This window comes from Anastrepha obliqua, chromosome 1 (assembly GCF_027943255.1).
Source record: "Anastrepha obliqua isolate idAnaObli1 chromosome 1, idAnaObli1_1.0, whole genome shotgun sequence".
Lineage (NCBI taxonomy): Eukaryota > Metazoa > Arthropoda > Insecta > Diptera > Tephritidae > Anastrepha > Anastrepha obliqua.
The window spans coordinates 27,025,463-27,041,319 of record NC_072892.1 but is presented as its reverse complement, the minus strand read 5'-3'; the positions used below and the strand labels follow the sequence as shown (position 1 = coordinate 27,041,319).

Genomic DNA, 15,857 nt, shown 5'->3' with positions numbered 1-15,857 from the left:
AATTACGAGCAAGCGGCAAATCTTTTGATTTTATGCCTTTTAATATTACAGCCAATGACCGACATTCGCTTTTCCAAATTGCGGTTGCCTGCCAACGAAATGCACGCACACACTCAACTAAATAAATGCAGTACTGTATTTTAAAATTCCCTAGGATAGACGAATTATATGTAGAGGGTGGTCCATCTGGCGTTTACAATTTCATACAGCTATAAATGAAGAATATTTTTCAATGAATTCAAATGAGTTTGTCTGGCTTTACAAAAGCTCATTTCAATCTAATTTTTTAGAGCATTTTCGCGAATTTCGACACTAATATTTCGCAAATGGTAACTTTGATTTCATGTTTCAACTCTTAAATCGTCCCTGGACGATAGGCGTAATATTTATCCTTAACTGTGCCCAACAAAACATAGTCTGATGGAGAAAAGGGGCAGCTTCTAGGAGGACAATTGACATCACCGTTCCCACTGGTTTAACGATTTTCGATGTTCGATTTTAATATTTCCCAACTTTGTTCAAGCGAATAGACTTATATTTGCAAATATCTAACCATGAACTAAATTTCTGACACATCAAAGTAAAAAAAATTTATAATTCAAGTGTTAGACGGAAATCTCCGCGCGGGATTTGCTCAAAAAGAGGGTACTTTAAATTTCGCGATCTATGTTCATTCGATTTTCGATTTAATTTGTACATATGTAAGTCTCCAACATATGCTGACTTTATCAACCATTTTATAGCCTAGATAGACGAAGGCGTTAATCGGGATTACCGGCGCAGTTAATTCTGATTAAAATTGTAGTGTGACAGACGGTTGTTAAGCGGATTAGTAAACATCTGATTTGTTTATTGTATAGTTTTGTCAATAAAAGATGGACCGCAGGCAACAAATACTGCCCTGATACTAAGAAAAAATATTTAATAAAAATATTTTGAGTTGTAATTTTTCAAACTGCACCGAAATATCAAAACAATTAAGGAATTTTTATTTTATTTTTCATTAGCAATGGATATTAACTGCCATTTTTCGGCAAATGTTGCCATTAAGAATTAAGTTGCACTTAATTCCTGAGATAATTGCGAATTAAGTCGTTAATCACGAAATTCCTTTTTGATAGATACAGTTAGACGTGATTTGGTATGCTTCGTTTTCGTTTTCGTTGTCAGGATTTTGCACTATGACAATGTATCAGTTTACACATCATTGCTGTTCGTGATTTTTTGGCCAAAAATAAAATCATAATCCAGAATTAGCCACCACATTCACTGGATCTTGTGATCTTTCCTGTTTCCAAAACTAGAAAGACCGATGAAAATACAAAAATTTGATACAATTGAGAAGATTAAGACCACATCGCTGGAAAAGTTCGAAAACATTTTAAGAAATAGGCAGAAGCGTATTTTTTTCCGAGGGTGGCTAGAGTGGTAGGGGGTTGGTCAGATCAACAAAAGTTTGTGTATGATCGTTGATAGAGATCTCTACAGCTGAAATTATATTCTATGATAGGTTAGGTTAGATTATACTGGTTGGCCAAAATGAAGCAGAGACCATTTTAGTCAAGAGGATAAGATTTCTATTTTTAGCGAAAATATGCATCGCTCAAGATGCGCGCACTGTTCGCAAAGTTTAGGAGTCGCTCAAGCTCCAGTTCAGGGATACATTCTAGTTTTTCAAAACTATTTTTCGAGAGAGCCAAACAGCAACACAGGAGATGCCCCAGGGTTTCTATGATACCCGGCTCATTACATTTCTTGGAAGCATCGTTAAGTGTTAGATTTAGCTTGTAGACATGCGCTGCAACTAGGCAGCCAACTAAAGTTCTACAGTTTCTTCTACCGAACGATATAACCGATTCAATATATCTACAATCGTATGCACGTTACACATTTTCCTAGCCACTTCGTAGTTGGTTAAACTAACCCATCTGCCTTTCGCCTTTTTCATCATGTGCTGTTCTACTTCTTTTTGAATTGTGCGCAGGAGTTTAAGTACCTTCTCCTCTGATATCAGATGATAATAATTACTTGATCTCTATCAATTCGTACTAACTGAAATCTCAGTAAACGCCTCGGAGGAGTCCTTTCAAATTCAGGTTAACGTTTTTTTACGAAGCCGTTTAAATTTTGTGGCGATTCCAAATCCATCTGTGCGGCATAAAGCAATTTTCCTTCACTTGACTTCCTTTTCACTATCGACAACAGCTTTGAAATCGGAAAATTCAAGTGCTTGTCGATGCTTTTTATGATTATTTTTCTAGGACTTGGCGTAATGTATGTATGTAAGGAATACCTGGTAGATTTTCCACGCCTAACCTAATACAGAGTTTATCAACGCCGGGAAGGTTAACCCTGAGGTAGTTGGCATAGACTGGAATACAACCGTCTGGACGTTCGGCTAGAACGCAATTGAATTCTGGTCAGCACTCACACTTAAATTTCAGTATTGTTATATTTTGCCCAGGACTTAGGGATATTCAAAAAACATGGATGATTTGGATCTATTCGATGTCGGTTGGTTTTCGGTAGTAATACGACAATAAATTCGACTTCTTTTTTGATTGACTAAAACAGTGCTGATAACTAGAAAGTTGCTAAGTCCACTTTTTCGAGAAACATGTATTTTAATGTAAGAAGCAAGAAAAATAAACAAACATCATCATCCTAAAATATGATGATGTTTGTTTATTTTATATCCCTATGTAAGGGATAAAAATCGATTTTTTTTTTTTTTGCATGTTACTGTAGTAAAACATTTCAAAAATACCGTGTTAAAATTTTAAGTCAATCCGAGCAAAACTTTTTAAGTTATAGAGCATAAAGCCGAGCCGCCTCAAACATCTGCCGAGACGCAGCAGTTGCGCGCGTAGTCCGTTACAAACTTTAAACGCGGTTTTCTCGAACCTTTTTTTTTAAAGTGCGTTGTCATTGGCATTTGAAAACTACTCAACCGATCCTTTTGAAATTTTGCACACATATTTTACATATAAAAAACCTCCCCCCAACGTTTTTTTTCGCCATTTTTTTTATATTAAGTTGGTTTTACACCTACAAAATGGCGGCATTTTTTCGTCAAAAATCACTTTTTACTTCAAATGACTACCAAATGGCTGAAAATGAAAATAAATCGTCAAAATAAACGTTGGGGGAAAGTTTAACTCATACTTTAACTAAATTATTCGATTTTTTTGATTTCAGATGATTCTACGCTGAGATATGCTGACTACTGCAAAATGTATTTTTGAAAAGACGTCTACGTAAATGTGCTCTCATTCGCTCATTTTGCAATATTTTTACATGAAAATTTTATCAAATATTCTTGAAATGTTACTTTATAATATGCAACAACTTTTAATAAACTGACTTGAACCGTTTCGCTACAATAAATTCATGAAAAAAGTGTTTTGTTTTTAGCGTTTATCCCTTACCCCCCCTTAAAAAAGTAGGTTATTTTAAAAAAACCTAACCTAACCTACTTCGGTCTTTTAAAATGATCGGTTCCGTTTCAATGCAGCTTCGGCTGAAGACGGCCGAAGTTCGATTCGGTCTTAAAAATCCATGTTCGCTTGTTCTCTATGTACAGATGTATATTCCTTTTTAGCTGTTTGGCCGAATTTATCCTCCAATTTTAAGTGCGTGACCTACAAATAGAGGTATCCTGAGTTATATGTCGCTCCCGAACGAAAACTTGGAATATCGTTATTGCCCGTGCAAGAACAACGGCTATTAGAATCATTAAATGATTCATGCCCACAGTGCACGAATCCGGAATAAACTGCATGGCTCACAAGGCCCTCTACTACGATTACAGAAATATTGCCTTTGATTCTCACATTTTCGCACGCACCACAAATACACACAGTGTACGCACCCACCGCCTGTTCAATCCAACCTACATTGCATACAATAGCAATAAATGACAATAGGGACGCAAACTATCTAGCAAAGGCATGCCACTACTTCCTATAGCCATTTTTCTTTGCTTCCTCTTAACTTTCCTCATCTAGTTCTCCTTATGGCACAATTGAATGGTTGTTTCTGTGCGCCCTATACTGCCTTGACTTGGCGATCTGCACATTGGGTTGTGTTGACTGTCAAACAGACAGATAAGCCAAAAGACAGGCAGCTTAGACGTTCGAAAACTTGATTGGGAAAGGTTGTGCGGAGCAACTGCATGCCCGAGCGCAAAAAGTAACAAGATAAGAAATTTTGTATAAAAGAAATAACAAAGAAACAATAATTTGTAGGCAGACAAACACAGTTCGCCTAAAACTAAAAAAAGCAAAGCATACAATTTACCGCATAAACACACACTACGCTAATTGCGGCTGGTGTGGCAACAACAGCTACCGCAATGGCAACTTCGGCTGCAGCGCGGGGGAGCACTCACTCATTTATAGTACTATCAAGAAACAAGTATACAGGGGTATACGAATGAAAACAACAATAGCTACGCATAGCTATATGTACATAGCCTGGCACAATATAGGGTCATACATTGGACGTAGATACCATATGTGTGCGCATATTTATATGCGTATGTACGAAGTTATGTATGTATGTAGTCAAGTGACAACGTAACGGAAGCAATGACACTTTGTGCAGGCATGCATTGTACATATGTCGTCACTGTATATACACACACGTGTGTAGGCTAGCGCCAATGCAGGCTGCGTGCATTGTATACTAGTTAATTTACTGCAAACTCCAACATAGGGCGTTTAAATACCTGCGGACTGGGGAAAGCGGCAACAATAATAGCAGTAAAGATGATGGCAGAGGGGCCAATGGTTTTGGAACAAAAACAAAGAAAACATCCGTATGTTTTAAAGCAATTCTTTTAATCCTGCAAAACATACACACACATTTCCGGCAGTGATCGCTCTTGGCACTCACAACTCCCACCAATTCAATGAATTTGCAAACGAATGACTTACGCGAGGAGGCAGCTAACAGCTTAACCCAAAGTAAGAGGCTTACATGAAGTAATAATCGAAAAAGGACAATGGCATTTGAAGAGATTTTTGATAGTTAGATAGAAGATTTTATGAATTTGTACATAATTTTTCATTCCTTATTTAACTTGTGTACAATTTTTCCACTATAAATATCTGTTTAGCGCATTTTAAATACTTTGGAGAGCATCACACGAATCCGACACACATATACACACACAAATATAAATTGGTTCATTCTCATGTTAGAAGACAATCGTAAATCGACTGAATTCCCACCACCCAACAACACATCCCACCCATTCAGATGCTATTCACCTGCTGTCTTCCAACAATTGCCTCCACGTAGTACATACCCAAAATAAGATGTTTATGAGCACCATCAAGTATTTTACACACGAACAGCAGCCGTTCAAGCCCATTTTACCGCTTTGTATTTTGCTTTTCTGCTTCTTCTTTGACCTTTTTTATAGTAGGTATTTTTCAATTTGATAATCACTACACAACTATGGTATATTCCACACAATTTCATACACTGTCGCACTATGCAAGGCTTTGCATCTTTTTATTTGTTGTCGCACTTATTTTCGAGTTTTCCACCGATTTATCACTATTTAATTCAACTTTTGGAGAAATTTTGCAAATTTCTACTGCACTAATCTTTACTACTTGAAATTTTAAGCTGCTTCCGCTGCGTTTTCTATCGGTTGTACAATGGTTGCTTCTCTATCCGCTTCTGTTTCTGTTTTTCTACGAAATTCACTCATTTGTTCATTGCTCATTTGATTTCTGAATGGCGTTTTTTGAGTGCGTGTGGAACATGCAGGCGCTCTGGCCGTAGACAGGGCTGCCAATGTACGATGGTGACCTTTAAAAAACTATTGGTATTTAAATTCTAAATTTGAATTGATATGAAAATTAACTAACAAAACTTAATTAACTAAATCAATAATTACATGGAGCGGTAGCTAGTAATAGTAAAGCAAAACAAAAAGTGTCAAAATCTATGAACAATTTTAAAATTTACAGACCAAATAAATATAAATAAATCAAGTCAGCGTCTCTGCTGTTACTATCTGTTCAATGTTCCTTGCGTGGAACTAAAAAAACAATGTATGCCTTATTATTTAAAAAACTACGCTATGCTACGCACTCATATAGATTTTTGCAGGCGAACATATATCTCCTGTCAAGTACTGTCATTAAGTAGCAACAACAATATGTAGTAAATGTGTCCCAAATGCTTTTTAACTTTGATATTTTTACTCTTTTTTAACTGTAGCACCAAATCCAATAAAATTTAACCTTAATCCATCCGTTGACTTTAGTCTCCCATTGGGGTGGTAAACATTGATCTTCCGAATGTCTGTATCCGCCTATTAGTGAATTAGGCCAGTTTCAGCTTATGCGGGCGTACACAGAGCGTTAGAATATACTGAGCCTATAAAATTATTAGCTTTAATTTCAGATTGAACAACTATTTGTTTTCCAATTTAATGGAGATGGAAATATTGTAACATGGAATCTCTATCGAAGGAGGATGTAATTCCGTGTTGCCAGATTTGATGTTGCATACCTATTAGATGAATTCTTGTGGAACGTTATGTGTTTATGTGTGTCAACTCAACCTTGAAACACATGATTCCTTTATTTTTTTCGTAATAAAAATGTGTAGATAATTATTTTAAAATACCAATTATTGGTTTTTGTAAGTATCTATCTTCTGATTGCAGGCAATATTTTCCATTTCGAAATTAGAATATGTTCCAACTTGCACATCGATAACTGGCAATCGATATTCTTTCGTATCGATGCGCTATGAACGCAGCCAATTGACATTTCAAAGTTGTGCCAGAGGCATGAAAAATTCCAATTTGCGATCAACAGCTCTATTTTTCTATTGTATGTCCGTCCAATTGTCGAATTGTCGTTTACTTGTGAAAAAGTGGAAAATATAGCTATCATTGAAGTGGCTAATTGAAATTTAACAGCCGAGACAAACAACAAAAGTGTAGGCAAAGCAAAGTAAAGTGCAAATTATTTTTAACCCCAACGCCAATTAAAAGAGCACGCGAATTCCAATGGCAAAGTGCTGTGATTTCTATTGTTGCTAAAGGAGGCAGAGAAGCAGGCTGTTGCTGCTGTGCACTGCTCTGTACATTCGGCAGCCACACACTGTGTTAGCTTGTTGTGTGGCGTGCCAATCTGTGTTAGCAGTAACGGCAACTACGAAGGGACTGCGGCGCCTGTTTACCAAACCTTCAAGGTAAAGAGATAGTGAAAGTACTACTTGGTTGCATTGAGTAAATGGTAGTTTCAGGTGGGCGTTTTGTGGGTTATACGTAGGTGATGATTTAAATAAAAATAAAGGAAAAACCGAGCGATTAAATATTAAGTTAATCACGATGGATGTTGCTGTTGTGATTGATACTCAGATAACTGAATATCTGGAGGATCGTAAGTGCGCATTGGAGGAAATGAAGCAGGCTATACAAGCGGTCGGCGCTAATTTTCAACGCGTGCAGGTGAATACAAATACCTTAGCAGATTATCCGACAGTTGAACGAAATCTTCCACACGAAATGCCTATTTTCTAATCTATTTTTCATGTTTAGTTTGATAAACTTGATTTTGGTGAAACGAATATGTTGGAAACATTCTACAATGCGGATGTGGCAATCATTGATTTAAGTATATTGGTCCAACAGCGTTCACTTTCCTATCATCTGGGTGTGCGCGAGAGTTTCGGTATGAAAGGGAATATCATCGTCTATAATGATGTGCAATCCAAGCAGACATTGTGTCTCAAGGTAAGTAGCCGCCTATCGAAGGAGAAGGATTATATTTATTTAATTGGTTCAATTAGCATAAATTTGAGCATGAAGTGTGTTGGCCTGAATGTACAGATTTACAAACATTTAATGCATAATTTTTTGAATAGTAGTGAATAAGTAGTGGTGTGGCGCTTGAAATTTCCAGTTGGTGATAAGATAAATATTTTGCCATATTGGCGTTTCACGTCTCTACTGCAGGCACAGCCACCATTGTCAGCTAACAGCTTGCTGCATCTCTCTAATTGAACCACATATCAATGCATTCAATTAAAATTTTCCACATTCTATGTGTATGTCAACATCAATCAAAATTCGAATTTTATTTCTCTATTTTTCATTAAATTGGAAGCGGCAGTAAAAAGTGAAATAAATTTAATTTAATAAAATTTGTGCTGCATTATTCTCACTATCGCATGATTGCTTCGGATTCCAGTGTGCGTGTTCGCATTGGTGGGCCTGTAAAAAATTAGACTAGCATTTATTTTTCCAAACTTACGCCTCTGCTAGTATTAATTATTTATGGTAATTTATTGCTTTATAAAATTTCCCACTGTATTCAACTTCCGGTACGGCGCTGTAATGAAAAGCGCGCGCATTCCTCGCTGTTAATTATTATGCAATAATAATGCGTCGATTTCCCCACTAGCATACCACAACACCCACATATTCAGCTTAACTAGACTGTTAAATAAACAATAGCAATAAAAATTGAAAACACAAAGAAGCGGGTATTATATTTAGTGAAGGCACATCGTATCTTGATCTTATTGTTGTTACTTTAATTGTTGCATTTAATCAAAGTTGTTTTTATTATTTGTTATTGTTGGACCCAAAAACCCCCCACGCAAAAACGCTTGATCCACACTCGCCGACTTGCCAATCTATATTTGCTTTTGCTGAGTTTGTTGTTGCTCACGCTCTTATTTGTTGTTGGCATATAGCACTAAACGCAAAAATGATAGAACATATTCTCTACATCGTGCATTAAACGGAGCCAGACAACTTTGCTGCCGCAGATTGTTTGTTATTGCAATGCGGTTTGAGCTGTTGTTGTTCGCATATGTTTGTGTGAGTGAGTTCATATAGGTAACTCGTGTTTGTTTTGCTTGCATTTTTGTTTTGTTACTTCCTCCGCGTTTGTTTACCTTACAAGTTTATATTTGTTTACCGCTTTTTGATTTTTTTTCTGCATTGCTTTACCCGGTTACTTGGTTTGCTTGCACAGCTTTATTGTTCGGGGGTTTTATATTGTTGTTAAGTTGCTAAAATTTATATTTATACTACAAAAAGTTCCTGCGTTATGCAGTTTTCATAATTATCATTCGATAGTAAAATGTCCCTTAAGCTTTGTAGTTATCGATTTCCATTGGGCATTTCGTTTAATAGTCGATAAATTTGTGGGTTTCTTTAGTCCAATGGAGTACAACTTTGGCCAATTTTTCACCAATTTGTTTATTACAGTGAATTTATTGTAAAGAGTTAGGTTAGGTTGTTGGGGCAGCCGGTTTAGAATATCCAACTCTGCTTTGTGGTACCACTGTGTAACACGGGAACCCAGTGTTTATTCGCTCTTATGAAGGGTAGGATAGGTTTTATCACAATACCGGGTAGTTCCGTAAGAAAGTGAAAAGAGTATTTTTCTAACAACCTTGCTCTACTCCTAGCTAAGGCTGGACAATTACAGAGGAAGTGTTCTACTGTTTCTTCCTCTTTCTCGTCTCTACAACTTGTGCAGTATTCATGAGGAAATACTTCTAGCTTAGAAGAGAGCCTACCTAACAGCCAATGACCGGTGACGCAAGCCACGACCTTCGAGATGTTCTCTCTTGAAAGGTTGAGCTATTCTCTGACCTTTCTTTAGCCAAATTAGGTTGGTTGTAACACAAGTATTTTCTTCTTTCCATGACCTATTGGCCGCATGGAGAATATCATTTTTTACCCTTAATTTGTAAGTTGCCATAGTAACTCAAATTTTGCCTCTATTTTCAAGCAGTGGTAAATTAGCAGCCTTCCTAAAGTTAAAGGGGGTTTTGGTTTGTTTTTTAGAGGTGGAGAAGCTTAAATAGAAATAGAACACAGCAAAGCGTTGTAATATTCATACAATTGGCTTTTTTGATAGATAATTTTGTGTCATTAATGTTTGAACACGATTTGTCGTATGGTCGTTACAACTGGCGTGTACATCCGATTGGTGGAAACTAAACAAAAATTTTGTTTAATAGCTGGATATACATATCACCTTGGAGTGAGTATAAGCATTTAAAAAAATTTTTAGTTTAGTCCTTTGAAACTTTACGGTCCCTAAAAAATTAAATGTATGAGAAAATAAAAATCTTAGTTTGCCGTATTACATATATAAAATACATAGTTTCACCTGCATATCGAATTTTTCCTGAATAACAAAAAAAGTTAATTTTTGCTTAGCGTAGGCGTGCGACTTCACATATCCCCCAAGGAAGTTAATCTAAAGGTGTTAAATCGCACTAACGAAGTGCTGGTGATCCCACTAATAAAGCGCACTAAACAGTGACTTTTCATGAGTGCAGTGGTGTTTCTCAGAGCAATCGAGAGCTGACAAATCGGCTGTCATAGAAACAGGTCTCTCAAAAACAGTTTATATGTAAATTATACGGAATAAATAAATTTCTGCAAAGCATTATTCCAGCACCTTTATCTCTACTACTCGCACGCATGCATATGTGTGCACAACTCTTTTTTGTTATTTAATATTCCTGCCTTTTTTATACTTACATTTTTCCACAAAATTGCAGCTTTCATGTGCCAATTACCAATTTCTGTCCTACAAACGCAACGAAGAGACTTCCATCTGCTATCTTACCAATTTCAATAAGGAACTGCCGGCCGATACGAAAATGCCCACTTTGCTGTCGCGCCTAAAGCGCCTGTTGCAGGATGTCGAAATTCAGTCCAAGTAGGTGCCAAAATAACAGTTAATTCCGATTTCATTCACTTTTAATTTTTACTGCAGGGCGCACATGCGTGAAAAATTTCTGGCAGATCTGCGTGCAGCGCGTGAAACTTACGGTGCCAATGCATCGAAATTGCAAAAAATTCTACATGAGATGCGAAGGCGGCTGGACGATGTCCATGTACTATCCGGAGAAGTGGTGCACAGTTTTATGTGCTCATTGCGCGATGTGCAAGATTACGATTCCATGGTGCGTTTGGTGAGCGATCTCCGAAATATTCCCAATACACGGAAATATGTTGAGACGGGCAATATGAGTTTTTTGTATGCCTTCGCTTTGAATCGTCGCAATCGCAAGGGGGATCGTGAAAAGGCGCTGGCTTCATCGCTGAAGGCTTTGGAGAAGAAGGAAAATGAGTTTCCCGATATGTTGTGCCTGTGCGGCCGCATTTATAAGGATATATTTGTGGAATCTGATTATGAAGACAAAGATAGTTTGAAGAATGCCATAAAATGGTACCGTCAAAGCTTTGAAGTGCAGCCAAATGAGTATGCGGGTATTAATTTAGCTACGTTGCTCGTAATTGATGGCAAGGAATTTAGTAATACGGAAGAATTGCAAAATATTGGAATTACATTGAATAATCTGATTGGTAAAAAGGGCAGCTTGTCGTCGCTAACTGAGTACTGGGATGTGGCGACGTTCTTTGAAATTTCGGTACTTGCGGAGGATTATGCGAAGGCGATACAGGCAGCAGAGTGTATGTTCAAGTTGAAGCCACCAAATTGGTATCTGAAATCCACGATTGGTAATATTATGTTGATACATCGTTTCCGCAAAAAACCCGAGGATCATATTTATTCTGTGGAAGAGCAAATATTTCAATTCTGGATGGACTTTTTCATGGTAGCGACTAATACAGAGGAGATCACCAGTGTACGCATGCCGATACTAGTAAGTTGGATGTGGAATATGATTTGATAATAATATTTTAAACATCGTTTTTGCTTAGATTTTAGAACCACAAAAAATTTACATGCCCAGCTATGTTAATATTAACATGGATGCTGATGAAAAATCTATACAAATCATTAACATTTGTTTGGCACATTCAAAGAATGCGTGCAAGAAAGTGCATGATTTTGTGTTCACTGCTTCGCAAATAAAGTCTGTGAGTTTGTACAAGCGAGATGACCGTTGCGCCTATCTTTATGTGCATCACAATTCAGACGATTTTCAAATTTATTTTCCTTCTACGGAATGTCGGGGAAAATTCTATGAGCTGATACTGGAAATGGCTTCGGGGCAAGATGTGTTTGTGAATTTAGACGTTGATGAGATGCGACAAATTGAGGTGAATCATTTGAACTGTTTTGCATAGCTTTTTATTTGTTTTTAATATTCGCAGCAATTAATGTAGGCAACATTTTCTGTTTATTTATTTTTAATTTTAATTTAATTTTTTTTATATTTTTACTAAAGTACGAATATGACTATGACGATCAAAATCGCAAAATTATACTCGGCAAAGGCACCTACGGTACCGTCTTTGCGGCGCGCGACAAACAGACTCAAGTTCGTATTGCTATAAAAGAAGTGCCAGAGCGGAATTCGCAGGACGTACAGCCGTTGCACGAAGAAATCAAATTACACTCACAACTGCGCCATCGTAACATTGTACAGGTAATTGATTGCTGTGCTTTCACTAAATACATTTAGATGTTCACCTAATATATGCGCACTGATGCTTGCAGTATTTGGGCTCTGTTTCGGAGGATGGATTTTTCAAGATTTTCATGGAACAAGTGCCTGGTGGTTCACTTTCTGATCTGCTTGAAAAGAAGTGGGGCCCACTCAAGGACAACGAATCCACCATGGCTTTTTACTCGAAACAAATACTCGAAGGCCTCAAGTATTTGCATGAGCAGAAAATTGTGCATCGTGACATCAAGGGTGACAATGTATTGGTGAATACCTACAGTGGCGTAGTGAAAATATCCGACTTTGGTACATCAAAACGTTTAGCCGGCATTAATCCCATGACAGAGACATTTACCGGCACGTTGCAATACATGGCGCCTGAAGTGATCGATCAGGGATTTCGTGGTTATGGGCCTGCTGCAGATATATGGTCATTCGGTTGTACGAATGTTGAAATGGCAACGGGCAAACCTCCGTTCATTGAATTGGGTTGTGCGCAGGCAGCGATGTTCAAGGTGGGTTACTACAAAAAACATCCAAATATACCGGAGGAATTATCGCCTATGGCGAGAAACTTCATTTTACGCTGTTTTGCCATAAGCGTCACGGATCGACCCACGGCGGCGCAGTTACTGGACGATCCCTTCTTAAATGAGTGAGTTGGCCGTGATGATTTATGAAACTTCGCTCTCGCCAGTATTTTGTGTGAAACTAACGTCATTGCTTTCCTTGATTTAGCAAACACCGTAAGCTACGTTTGAATCCACCATCTACCTCGGAATTTGGGCGCAGCATATCTGTGCCTGCCGATCGTTTAGTCAATAAGTCTACCTTACCTGCCCTTATAAGTTCAATCAGTGCTGGCACTTGCAATACTCCTACAACGCCTGAGCTGGAGTAAGTTTACTTATTTCTATTTATTGGCAACCTAAATGCAAGTTTTATTTTCCAATGCAGAATCACACACTCGTCTTCCGTCGATATCGATGAGCTGCATAGCACACAGTTCGCGCTGGAGCGTCGCAACTCATCCGGTTTCTTGCTGTCTCCCGAAATTGAGGCTTCCACACCGTCATTACGCACCAACGCAAGTGAAACCAGTGAAACTGATGGTTTCTATCGTTTGAAAAAGGACTCACAACGTCGCACTACCTTATCAAAGGTGTTGAAAATGGACGAGGACAAGATATGCAATTTGTGGATGGATCGCATACAAACGGACCACAAAATAAGTGTGCTCATAACGAAGGCAGAGTTGCAAACTTTAATACGTGGACTGCGCGAGTACATTGTTAACGAGAAGGAGAAGAATTTAGAGGCTACTATATTAGGACTGAAGCAAACGTTGAACGACGATGTTGCCGTCGATCATCTGCACTTGGCATTGTACGCCTTTCAGGATGCAGTGGTTACAGTATTGCGTTCACATTTCATCAAACCACATTGGATGTTTGCGTTGGATAATTTAGTAAAAAGCGCTGTACAGGCAGCGGTGACCATTTTGTCACCAGGTATGTTTTGAACGATGCTTTGAGTTAATTGAAGATCTATACACACATTTGACTGCGCATTTCAGAGCTTGGCGCCAACTTAGCCGGAAAGGAATTATCATGCAATGATGACGAGAGCGTGCACAATCCGCAACACACCTCAACTGACAGTCAGGAAAAGATAATCGTCGAACACACTGTAGTGCCCGCATTAGTGGAAGAGGATGACGGCAGCTTTTCACCGAGCGAATGTGTGCGCATATTGCGCGACATGAAGGATAATGACAAACAATTTCAGCGTCAGCATTTGGAGCAACAAAAGCAACAGCTAAAGGCCTTGCAGAACATCAGCAAAGAATTGGCGCACATCTACTCGGGACGGCGAAGAGCGAGGTGGGTTTGTAATAAAATTGCCTGCTTAAGGCACAAAGGAGATACTCTAATTTATTTAGTAGGATTTGAAACTAATTCATATATTTTATACTTTTGTTGGTAGCAAAAGGTATATCAACTTTTTAAATTTTAAATTCTTGTAGACGTCCATTTGTTGCCCTCCATCGGCGTCCCAACCGCTTTGCTACACACAAACATCACAATTTCAATCGTTCATTAAATAAACGTACTTATGGCATCAGCGAGATCGATGAGCAGTTGGCGCAATGGCTCACCAACCATGACATTGACGAGTTTTCACAGACTATAATCCTTAATGAAGGTTTTACTTATGAAGATTTTGTGTTCAATATGGAGAAACTAGATCTAATGCGTTTAGAGTTGAGGTGCTTAAAATGTATTCATTTATAAGCTGTGTGCCAATATCACTAAATTCTAACTACTTTCAGATTGGGCGTGGAAGTGCGTCTATGGAAATTGATCACGCAAACTCGCGCCAGTATGGATGTGGTGGATGCTGAGAGTTCGTTTAGTCAGCAAGTAAATACGCAGAGTACTGATAATTCAAGTGCCTTAAAACGTACTAAAACTACTGATCATAATTATAGAAGTAGCCTGGGCAGCAGCGAGAATAGTAGTAAAAGAATTTCAAATGTAAATAGGATTAACAACAATACCAGCGACAATGACGACGCCAATGCTAATACGAGGCAAACTGAAAGCGAATACGACTCTTGCAGTGAATAAAATGAGAATCAAAGGCCCAGTACAGCTGTGTTATGGGAATGCATATGTAAATGGGTTGTACACAGTTGTTGTCCTTAAGCGGCATAAATTCTGCCATTGTTGTTCGTTCTTACGTATGTTCAGTTACAAATTAATCGCGCATTCATAGAAAAGAAAAAAAACAAAAACAAAAAAAAAAACACGAAAAAACAAAACTACCAAACTTTGGTACATCACATAAAACATCTAAGCAAAAACAAAAAATTACAAAAAAAAAAAAATATTTTCTAATGTTATAAAGTTAAAAGCTTGAATTAAGCAGAAAGTTATAAATAATAAAAACAAGCATGATTGTGTTAACAACTATTGAAAAAAGCGCTTCTTAAAAAATAGTGGATGAAACAAATTTGCGGGAACTGAAATACATTTTTTGCGCATATTTCTATGCATTTTTTTTAATATTAATTGCAGAAAGGAGTAAGTATTTTGAAATGTTTCACCTATTAACATGGCTTCCTGGGCCAAGATGTGTGCAGTAAGCGTATCATCATAATGACAATTAGATTGCTTTAGTGGCCACACCACTCGACGGAGTAGACGACGGCCGGTTCTACGTTACCGAAACGACCCGGATTTATATCCGGTCAAGGACTGTCACTGCAGCAGCATTCCCCGTATGTAAGTATTAACTATGGGGAATGTTTATGCTGCTACAACAACAACAACAACAACGGTCGATGCAAGGGCAAAGGCCTTTTGAACCCTACCTCATCCACAAAATAAACAAAAAAAAAAAAATTGCTCGCGGAGAGCCAATGCTTCTCCGTC

At 37.9% G+C, this 15,857-nt stretch overlaps 2 protein-coding genes across 2 annotated transcripts in view; one reads left to right on the top strand and one right to left on the bottom strand.

Moving 5' to 3' along the window:
- Positions 1 to 5,694, bottom strand: part of LOC129253449 (CD81 protein) — a 40,770-nt gene extending 35,076 nt beyond the window's left edge. Inside the window, exon 1 of the mRNA XM_054891823.1 lies at positions 5,312 to 5,694. Within this exon, the coding sequence (XP_054747798.1) occupies positions 5,312 to 5,377 (66 nt within the window). The 5' untranslated portion in view covers positions 5,378 to 5,694. The remainder of the gene's footprint in view (positions 1 to 5,311) is intronic.
- A 1,114-nt stretch (positions 5,695 to 6,808) lies between these two features.
- On the top strand, positions 6,809 to 15,446 carry LOC129247412 (mitogen-activated protein kinase kinase kinase 15). The gene is made up of 12 exons (XM_054886534.1): positions 6,809 to 7,480; positions 7,571 to 7,765; positions 10,561 to 10,721; positions 10,779 to 11,673; positions 11,732 to 12,073; positions 12,202 to 12,402; positions 12,474 to 13,075; positions 13,159 to 13,317; positions 13,378 to 13,931; positions 13,997 to 14,303; positions 14,447 to 14,689; positions 14,753 to 15,446. The coding sequence occupies exons 1-12, from the start codon at positions 7,361 to 7,363 to the stop codon at positions 15,048 to 15,050; spliced, it is 4,077 nt and encodes a 1,358-aa protein (XP_054742509.1). The 5' UTR covers positions 6,809 to 7,360; the 3' UTR covers positions 15,051 to 15,446.
- The last annotated feature ends 411 nt before the right edge of the window (positions 15,447 to 15,857 follow it).